Source organism: Tupaia chinensis, unplaced genomic scaffold (genome assembly GCF_000334495.1).
Source record: "Tupaia chinensis unplaced genomic scaffold, TupChi_1.0 Scaffold000161_1, whole genome shotgun sequence".
NCBI lineage: Eukaryota > Metazoa > Chordata > Mammalia > Scandentia > Tupaiidae > Tupaia > Tupaia belangeri.
The window spans coordinates 3,257,388-3,268,083 of record NW_006159632.1 but is presented as its reverse complement, the minus strand read 5'-3'; the positions used below and the strand labels follow the sequence as shown (position 1 = coordinate 3,268,083).

The 10,696-nt window shown below is 52.4% G+C and overlaps 1 protein-coding gene across 1 annotated transcript in view; it reads right to left on the bottom strand.

Annotated features, from left to right (window-relative positions):
• The window catches only part of PCNX2 (pecanex 2), a 215,259-nt gene that overhangs the window by 189,841 nt on the left and 14,722 nt on the right, over nt 1–10,696 (bottom strand). Inside the window, exons 2-5 of the mRNA XM_006146000.3 lie at nt 10,097–10,302; nt 9,133–9,250; nt 8,485–8,521; nt 336–1,610 (exon numbers count right to left, since the gene is read on the bottom strand). Of these exons, the coding sequence (XP_006146062.1) occupies nt 336–1,610; nt 8,485–8,521; nt 9,133–9,250; nt 10,097–10,302 (1,636 nt within the window). The remainder of the gene's footprint in view (nt 1–335; nt 1,611–8,484; nt 8,522–9,132; nt 9,251–10,096; nt 10,303–10,696) is intronic.

Sequence of the window (10,696 nt, the reverse complement as noted above, 5' to 3'; positions counted from 1 at the left end):
AGCAGGAAAAGTAGATCCGCTGAACAGAATGGGCTTACGGTCGACTCTCTGGGAAAGCATCTCTGTAAGGAGCGGCGTCAGTAGAGGTCTGGTCCCTGGGTCACTGGGGTAACACCCACGGCCGTGCCTCTCCCTGCGAGTAAGTATGCTCAGCCTCTGGGAAAGCTGGGACTCCATCCACTAAGGTGCCCAGCGTTCCCTGGAAGGACCAGTTTGGGAACCGTGCTCATCACCTGCCCAGAGCGGGCACATTCGGCACACACCACCGCAAAGCTGAGTCCTCGTCCTGCCATCTGCCCTGTCGTCACCAGGACAGAACTGAGGCGAGAGCTCACCTGGGAGAAGCCCGCGGTCCCCGTGGTGCCTGGCGGAGCCATTGGACTGAGCGGGAGCCGCCATCTTGGATGTGCTGATGGACTCCAACAGGGAGACGAACTCCAGGAAGTTGGACTCGTTTGGTATTTGGCCCTCCTTGGCCTCCAGGTCGGACTTGGAGGTGGGCATTGTTTTCTCCCTCTCGTTAATAACATCAGTGGAGCTTTTGCTCAAGAGGACGTCCGTCCCGCTGTCCACGCTGAGCACCCGTGCGTGCCTCTTCTCGTGGCTGGCCTTACAGGATGACGGGTCAAGGCTGGTCTGGCCTTCCTGTGCCCCCTCCGACTCGGAGGTCACAGCAGGGGTCGGTGGGGAGGCTGTTTCCCGGGGGCGTCCAGGGGAAGGCCGGCAGTTCTCAGAGCCGGAGCCAGGGCACTGGTCGGAGGAGGCCTCCGCCTGCGGTCCCTCTGGAGACTTCTCACTGCCACTGCCCTGGGGACAAGTCCCACCCTGTCCTCCATCCTCAGACAGCTCCAGGGTGATCATGGGGATTCGGATCTGCTCAGCTGGGGGACTGGCCACCCCCGGGGACATGGGCTCTGGGTCAGGCTGTCCTCCGGCCACCTCGGTGCCCACCACCTTCAGGAGGAGGGAGCTGTCCCTGTCTGTCATGGAGTTCTGGGTGCTGCTCATGGTGACCACGATCCTGATGGGTTCATGCAGACTCAGTGGTTCCCCGGGCTGGGAAGTGTCAACAAGGGTGATGGCGACCTCACTGTCGGAGTAGCCCATCTCCGGGTTCAAGGGCGGGTCCATGCAGCAACACGTGTCCACCGGCCCCTCCGCAGGCATGGCCACGAAGGTGTGACACTGAGGGCAGCTGCTGCTCAGGCTGTCCTGAGCCACCGTGTCCTGCAGCTGACCCTGCCCAGAGCTCTGGGCACGGCTGCCGGGTTCTGGGATCGGGACTGAGTTCTCACTCCCCCAGGGCTGGAAGGAGACGTCAGTTTCTAGCAAGTCATACTGCGACAAGGACAGGTGGGGCAGCTTCCGCAAGGGCCCCCTGTCCGCCAAGCCGCCCTCGGATCTGTGACGGAAAGGCTGCTGCCCGCCCCCCCTCTTGTCCTTCCCTTTGCCACTGATGAGAGTTTCTGTGGCCACGGGTTTCAGCGGCACGGCTGTCCTGGGTGCCGTTTCTGGCCTGCGCATTTGAGAAGAAGGTGGGTTTTCCATTTTGATACCCGGTGATGTGGATGACACTGGCGCTCCTGGTTGGTCTTCTGACAGAATGACCCCTGAAATCAACAAACGGCAACTTTATTAACACCCGACGTGAAGGAAGACCATCCCGGTGCACAACCTAGTGAGAACAATCTACAAGTAGCATTGACAAGTGTGATGGGATGCTTCGACCAAAATCACTTTCACTACAAAATTGTTCTTGAAATATCCATACTTAGGGACCAGCAGGTAGCATGGCAGTTAAGGCGCTGGACTCTCACATGGCTGACCGTGGTTCAAGTCCCAGAGCTGGCAGCTTGCTTCCTTACTCCCCCACCCCATCTCTCTGGTGAGCACACATGCCCTATAGCAGATTTTAAAATATTTATTTATTTATTTATTAGATAATTTTTTTGAAAGAGAGATTTTTGCTATAGGACTCATGTGCTTGCCAGAGAGAGAGAGAGAGACAGAGAGAGAGAGAGAGAGCGAGAAATCATCCCCAGGAGGGATGGCCACACTGCAATCCCTTCTCCTCCATTCTCCTCTTGGAATCTTGGACATGGGCTCATACACACACACACACACACACACACACACACACACACACACGCCCAGTGTGAGTTTTAAGCTGCCTGGTCTGGGATTCAAATTACGGTCAACTACATAGGAATCCAGCAACGTAACCATTACGCCATCTGCTGGTTCCATAAATGAATAGTTCTTTAAAAAAGGAAACGTCTATATTTAAAATTGTAGCAGGATTTTACCTTTTGCAGTGGGGTGGGCTTTGGGGTGAGAACAGTGCGGTTAGACAGACAGCTCTTTGGACCTGCCGTCGGAAATCCCTGATGTTTTACTACCTCCCTCTAAACCCAGATCTCAACTGTGGCCGAGCCCCGTGCACCCAGAGATGCTCAGTGGTGAGGCCTGCTCTCCACCCTGCAGGGTCACTAGGGAGCATCCCGGGGCTCCGCCTCCTCGATGCCAATAGCAACTCCACTCCACTGTGACAACTGAAAGTGCCTCCTGACGCTGTCAGATCTCCTGGGAGCAGCCCCTGGCTGGGAACGCTCAGTCTGCCTCATACCTCGTGACACAACTGCAGCGATCAGGAGCCGTCGCACTGACGTGAAACAGGTGAGAACAGACAAAGGGCAAGAACTGCAGGTCCAAAAGTGGAACCCTTGCATGTATGGCCCATTTATTTCAACAAGGATGCTAGAACAAACTAATAGTGGAAAGAAATTGTCTCTGTTTTTGAGAGTTCATTTTTGCTATAGGTCACGTGTGCTCACCAGAAAGACAGAGAGACAGAGAGTGAGAAATCACCCCCTGGAGGGATGGTCATGGCACAATCCCTTCTCCTCCATTCTCCTCTTGGGATCTTGGGCACGCACGCACACGCGCCTGGCATGAGCTTAAGCCACCAGGTCCGGGACTGGAACCATGGTCGACTACATGGGAGTCCAGCGTCATAGCCATTACGTCATCAACTGGCTCCAAGAAATAGTCTTTTTTTTAACCAACTGGCGCCAGGCAACTGATAAACACATTCACAAGGGTGAAGGTGGACACCCCGCCCCATCTCACACCACACACAGTAATTCAAAGTCGACCACAGTTCTAAATGGAAAGGCTAAAACTATAAACTTTTTAGCAGAAAACATCGGAATCAACCTTTAAGACCTCGATTCACAGTGGTTACTTCTGCACGATGCCAGGCTCAAGCGTCAAAGGAAACAACAGGGCTGGCCCCAGGCAGTGATTAGGTGCTGTGCGGGGAGCCAATCCCACACAGACGCCTGAAGTTCAAGCCCCAGCCAGGGCAATGTCACACCAGGCACAGGGCATGTGCCCAGGATCCAGACAGGATGAAGAACTAGAGGAAAAATGACCGCGGCATGCCCAGGCAGCACCCCCACACGCGGGTGCTTTCATTCTCTCTCTCATGTGTGCGCGTGTCCTTTAGCACTTAAGGAAGGACGTAAGGAAGGACGGAAGGAAGAGAGAGAGAGAGAGAGAGGAAAGGAAGGGAAAGGAAAATCGAAAATCACAAAACATCATGAAAATTAAAACTTTTCGTGCTTCAAAGGACCCCATTAAGAAAGGGACAAAACGATGCACAGAATGGGGGAAAATATTTACAAATCAAATATCTGAAAAAAAAACTTGTGTCTAAAATATAGAAAGAGCTCTCAGGCCAGGCCCCTCGCACAGTGATGTACTGTGCATGGAAAGGCAGATTCCACATGGCCGAATGTAGTTCAAATCCTGACCCCGCGACTTGAAAACATGCCAGGTGGAAGGGAGAGTGGAGGGAAAACACTGGAGCATTACACCATTGGGGTGCTCTCTGTGTCTGTCCGCCCGTTTCTCCCCTCTGATGGGCACACGCACCCACCGGCAATTAAAAAAAAAAGCTCCTGGAACTCAACAAAAACTGATCAAAGGACTCAAATAAACATTTTTCTAAAGATAATAATAATGACAAAATTATCATCATTAGTCATTAGATAGATACAAATCAAACCATAATAAGATCCCTTTCACGTCCACGGGGACCACTACAAAGAACACATGGGCAGGAAGTGCTGTCACGAGGAGAAACCGGGACTCCGAGGAGTTAACAGTGGGACTGCAAAACAGTGCACCCGTTCTCTAGAACGGTCTGGCTGCTCTCCAAGTGGTGAACATCAAATTATGAAGTGACCGAGTAATTCCACTCCTAGGCACAGACCGAAAAGAAATGAAAACACACATCTGAGTGAACACTTGGACAGTGGTGTGAGGTCTCCGTTTAAGGTGATGAAAATATTCTAAAATCGACTGTGGTAATGGATACACACTGTTTGAGTACACTAAAAAAATGGAATTGTATAGTTTAAATGAGTACCTTATATAATGTCAGAATTATATCTCAATAAAGCAGTTAAACAATAAAGTAAGATACTGCACCTTTTAACAACAGAAACAGCTGTGCGCTGGAATGGTGTCTTGTCACATTCAACTTAAGAAAACAACAAAACACTATTTCTGCGCACTGTTGCCCAAAGCACTAGATTAGAACTTGTTTTACATTTTCCTGCTATGACTCAAAATGAAGTGATATGCATAAAACCTATACTGTAATTCCTAGTAACAAAAGAAAAAATACCCATTTCGACATAAACGGTGAAGTGTAAAAACCAGAACATGCATAGCTTTATAAGGTAACAGGCATTCACAGCTACAGTCAGGCAATGAGTGTTCACAGGCAACGGGCACTGATACCTACAGTCCCCCTACAGGCAACAGGCGTTCACAGCTACAGCCCCCTATAGGCAACAGGCATTCACAGTTACAGCCCCCTACAGGCAACAGGCATTCACAGCTACAGCCCCCTACAGGCAACAGGCGTTCACAGCTACAGCCCCCCAACAGGCAACAGGCATTCACAGCTACAGTCCCCCTATAGGCAACAGGCGTTCACAGCTACAGCCCCCCAACAGGCAACAGGCATTCACAGCTACAGCCCCCCTTCAGGCAACAGGCGTTCACAGCTATAGCCCCCTACAGGCAACAGGCATTCACAGCTACAGTCAGGCAAGAGGTGTTCACAAGCAACAGGCGCTCACAGCTACAGTATCCCTAAAGGTAATGGGCACTCACAGCTAGTCTACCCACAGATAACAGGCATTTGCAGCTACAATCCCTCTACGGGTAACGGGTATTCCTAGCTACAGTCCTCCTTCAGGTAACAGGCATTCACAGCTACAGTCTCCCTACAGGTAGTAGGCATTAGCAGCTACAGTCCCCTTAGAGGTAGTGAGCATTCACAGGTACAGTCCCCTTAGAGGTAGTGGGCGTTCGCAGTTACGGTCCCCGTAGAGGTGTGGGCGTTCACAGTTACAGTCCCCTTAGAGGTGTGGGCGTTCACGGTCACGGTCCCCTTAGAGGTGTGAGCATTCACGGTCACGGTCCCCTTAGAGGTAGTGAGCGTTCGCAGTTACGGTCCCCTTAGAGGTGTGGGCGTTCACGGTTACGGTCCCTTTAGAGGCAGCAGGCGTTAACGGTTACGGTCCCCTTAGAGGTGTGGGCGTTCACAGTCACGGTCCCCTTAGAGGTGTGGGCGTTCACGGTCACGGTCCCCTTAGAGGTGTGAGCATTCACGGTCACGGTCCCCTTAGAGGTAGTGAGCGTTCGCAGTTACGGTCCCCTTAGAGGTGTGGGCGTTCACGGTTACGGTCCCCTTAGAGGTGTGGGCGTTCACGGTCACGGTCCCCTTAGCGGTGGCGGGCGTTCACGGCTGCGGTCCCCTTAGAGGCGGTGGGTGTTCACGGCAGTCGTCCTTCCTCACAGGTAACGAGTGTTCACAGCTACACTCCACCTGCGGTAATCTAGACTACCATGTAGCTTAATCGGAGGAAAAGCGTACATTTGTGTGCACGTGCGTGTAAAAACGGACATGAAGTAACACTATTATCACACTGTTTATGCAACTAAAATGGAAACCGGAAGTGCACTTTACTTCAGAATTAGCAATGTGGACAAGACTGTGGCTAACTATGTCTTCGTAACAGAATGTATCTAAATGACAGAGGAGGTAATCCCATTAGAAGCTCAGGGTCAGCGGTGGTGTGGAGGTTAGGGTGCACGGTCAACTCTATGGTTCAACCCCCAGGCCCACAGGCTTGAACAGCCTGGGCACGTGTGTGTATGTGCCCAAGGTCCTAAGAGGAGAATGTGGGAGTAGAGACTGAAGTGTGGCCACCTCCTGGGGAGGCAATTCCTCTCTCTCTCTCTCTCTCTCTCTCTGTCTCTCTCTGTCTCTCTCCAGCAAGTACACACATCCAATGGCAAAAATCTCAAAACAAACAAAAAAGTCCAGGGCCATGATGTTAATTTCAGCTATTTTCCAGAAAATTAAAGTTCTCACTATTTTTTCCTGATTTGATTTTATTTTATAATTTATCATTTCCATTTATTTTTGTGCATCTTTATGGCATTTAATATAGTATTCAAAGCATGCATGCAGTGTGTGATAATCAAATCAAGGCTATTACCTTATACATCATTTTCAACAAAGAACCTTACATTCTCGTGTTAGTTAAATGCCTTCTCCCCGAGCCCCTCCCACACCCTTCGCAGTCCCTCCTCCCACACAGACACTCACCCTCCCACTGTGAATCAAAACAGCATGGTACTGGCACAAAAATAGTATGTTTACACGGTTTTCAAAATTAAAGATAAAACTCACCTTTCCAGCAGTACTGGAAAAAACAGAACTAGGGAGGAACAAAAGGTCCCCTAGGGTCTCTGAAAGACCCTTCCTAAGCCTTCTGCAGATAACCGTAGACAATGAAATAAAATCTTACTAAAATGGAAATTTGTTTAGGTTAAAAGAAAGTTCTCCAAAGCAAAACCAAGAACTTCAGATAAATGCGGGTAAGAGCCCGCAGGGGTGCGGGGTGAGGCAGCTGGATTCCACCTGCCCAGCTGAACCCCAGACCCCGGGGCTTCAGAAACACCCCAGGAGAGAGTGCATGCATGCCCCAAACCCCAAAGGCAGAATGGAGAGAAATCGTTGCAACGTGGCTGCCCCCGGGGTGCTCTCTCTCTCTCCCTCGCTTTCTCTGTCTATTAGGCGCATGTGTCCTCTAGCAAAACTAAAACAAGCGAACAAAAATGAGATGCAGAGGCGCAGAATGCCAAATAATTCCTCCTCTCTCTCTTTCCCCCCAATTTTCTATAGGGCACATGCACTTACCAAAGACAGAGAGGGAAAGTTAAGAGAGTCCCCTCTTGAGGGGATGGCCACGTTGCCACCCCTCCTCTCAGTGATCCTCCAGCATGTTGTGCCTACACACTCACAGGCCCACTGTGTTTTTTGAGCCACAGGGTCCAGGACTTGAACCACACAGTCCACCGTGTGGGGCCTGGCCACCTTAACCACCATGCCACCGGCTGGCCCTCATTTTCCTTTCTCCTTTTTTTAAGTCTATTTATCTCATTGAGAGAGAGAAGACAGGTACCCTCCACGGGTCTCAGCATGGCGCCGCCCCTCCCCAGTCGCCCAGCACTCAAGACCGTCGGCACCCAGTTCCACGTCTCAGGTCAGCTCTGGTCTCACTCCAGCCAAGCTGCCGCACTGTGCGGCTGCCTACTCTACCACAGCTGGGCCTCCTGACCTCCTTCCTCCTTTCTTCATCTAGAATTATTTATTCAACTTTACTTATTATTATTATTTTGCTGTAGGGCACTTGTGCTCACCAGACAGAGACAGAGGAAAAGCAAGCCACCGGGTCTGAGACTCCAACTGCAGTTGGCTGTGTGGGAGTCCAGTGCCTTAACCACCATGCCACGGGCTGGTCCACTTCCTGTCACTTTTCAATGTAGGTAGTGATAAAAATTTTGTGTCAATGATAAATATATCCCATTATATACCTGCTATTACAGCTCTATGAAAATGAGGTCTAGAGGGGGACCAGCAGATGGCTATGTCGCTGGACTCCCATGTAGTCAACCACGGTTCGAGTCCTGGACCTGGTGGCTTAAACTCACACCAGGTACATGTACATGCCCAAGGTCCCAAGAGGAGAATGGAGGAGAAAGGTTTGCGGTGTGGCGATCCCCCCAACCCCCGGAGGGTGATTTCTTGCTTTCTATCTCTCTTCTGGCAAACACACACACCCTATAGCAAAAAAACTCTCAAAAAAAAAGAAAGAAAGAAAGAAAAAGAAAGAAAATGAGGCCTAGAAATGGCAACGCGATGAAGGCTGAAACCCCGCCATCGAACGCAGACGTGCTGTACAAACTCTCACGCGACAAAGACTGAGTTAAAGAGACGAGTGACATGCAGCTGTGCGGGCCCAGGTGTGGCTCCCTCCAGTTACTGCACAGGAACGCTGCGCCCTGTGAGGACGACGCCATGAGAGACAGCACACGGCGCCACAGACGGTCTACTACCTTTGAGGTCCTCTGCGGTCTCCTGGGCAGGCAACTCCTATAGAGACGGAAAAGACCACACTCAATGCTCTCCCTGGCTCCGATGACTTCCCGGCAGGCGCACCCCGCCCCTGAGAGCGGTGCAGGGAGGGGAGCACCGAGGGTTCAAGATCCACACGGCGCCCTCATCAGCCCTCGACAGTGCGGCCGAGCAGGAGGGCCTTGCTGATGACCAAGGAGGGACGAGGCGTGACGTGCACAGCAGTGACCAGTTGTAGCTGAGCCGGTCTGGGACACAAGGAGACTGACCGGCTTCCCAGACTCGCATGGGACTCCGTGCAGAACACAGCAGAGAGGGGACACTGATCCCAGCCAGAGCGTGTGATGTGGTGGCTTAGATGAATGGCGGACGGGAGGGAAGAGAAAGCCAGGACCTGGCCTGCCCGGCAGTCAGGCAGTGGGCAGACAGGGGCAGCGGAGCAGGCTGGAGGGTGTGCTTTAAACATGCATCCAACCCCAGGACGACCTCGGGGCCCGAGCACACTCATCGGCCACCTCCACACCCTGGGCACTCTGCACCCCCAGCACAGGGCCAGGCCACCTGCACTGCACACTCCCACCCTGGGGGCAAGCCCGAACAACAGAGTGAAACAGGAGAAAGCCACTGACCGACGGCCCGGAGGAGTGGTGCGAGCTGACGCCGTGTCCTCGGGAGCTGCAGAGGAGGGGAGGCGTGGGCAGGTTCCGGCTGGCCTCTTCCTTCTTGCCGCTGTGAGTCTGCCTATGACTGCAAACCAATGGGAGACCCAAGCGCATGACATGGTCAGGCAGGCCAGGACCCCGCAGCACTAGTCCACAGGGGCTTTCCTCCCAGGGTCCATCTCGTCCGTCCTCATTCGCAAACCTCGTTAAGAGATGATAGTAAACATTACTATAAAATTAAAACACGTGCTTCCTCAAGGAGCTACGTGAAACAGCACAAGAATAGTGAGGACGATGGCTACTCAGGAATTTCTCCCACATTTCAGTCCTGTGCAATGTGTCCTTTCCTGTCGACAAACACAAATATTACTGTTTTTCATGGGGAGATTTTTGCTATAGGGTGCATGCACTTGCTGGAGAGTCAGAGACAGACAGAAGTGAGAAATCACCCCCTGGGAAGATGGCCATGCAGCAACCCTGCAGTCCTCCACTCTCCTCCAGGGATGTTGGGCACACACACACATGCGCCCGGCACGAGTTTCAAGTCGCAGGGTCCAGGACTCAAACCACGGATGGCCACATGGGAGTCCAGAGCCTTCACCACTATGCCACCTGCTAGTGCACAGCTATTCTTTAAAACACTCTGCCACGCTCTAAGCATTTAACTAGTCAGATAAAATGCGTAAATAAAACTTTTTGCAGCTCGGACTAAGCCTGAGGCCAGCCAATTGTATACTAGTTGATGGGCTGAGGAAAAGCAGCCAGGGAAGCCACCTTGATCATCAACATCAACTCGCTGCCTAAGAACAGGCCTCGCTATCAGAGAAGCTGCGTCCGCGTCTGCCTACACTGCTGTTTTCATGAACGATGAACACTATTTTAGTAGAATCGCAACATTTAAGCTGCAAACTGGCGCAGTAACGCGGGCTACCTGGGTATTTTGCGGCTCGTTGTGGGCTCGTGGCGGGCCGCTCTGTCCCTGTCCGGCTTGTCCTTCCTCTTGGAGGGGCCCTGCAGAACGACTTCCCCCTGGTCGAACATGAGGTGCAGGCGGAAGCTGACCAGCTTGATCGCAGCGAAGAACAGGGTCACCGACCCGCAGTAAAAGACCACGGTGATGACACTGGGGGGGAAAGCCTAGCGAGGAGAGGAAGGAGACGTCGTGCTTACCGGCTTCCCCAGGCCGGGCGCACGTGGGCTTTTACTGAGCGAAAGTGGACACGGTTTCACATTGGGCTGGTTTGGTCACGAGGAGACAGCCCCGTGTTTTCATTCCATTTTCTCTGTCGTCTCTCAGGCTCCGGACTAGTGCTGAGCGCGAGGTCTGACGAGCAGGCAGGAGCCCCGCAGGCCTGGGAGCACCAGGGAGAACCCGTTTCCTGTTAGCCCTCCCCTACCTGCTCCTGGAGACCAAAGATGGGGGACCCGGAGGGCTTTCCACTGACAGACCCAAACATCCATGGTGGACAGAGAGGAGAAAGGGGAAAGGCCAGAAGCCCTCCTCCCCCCCTTCCTCCTCCCCTTTCTCCTC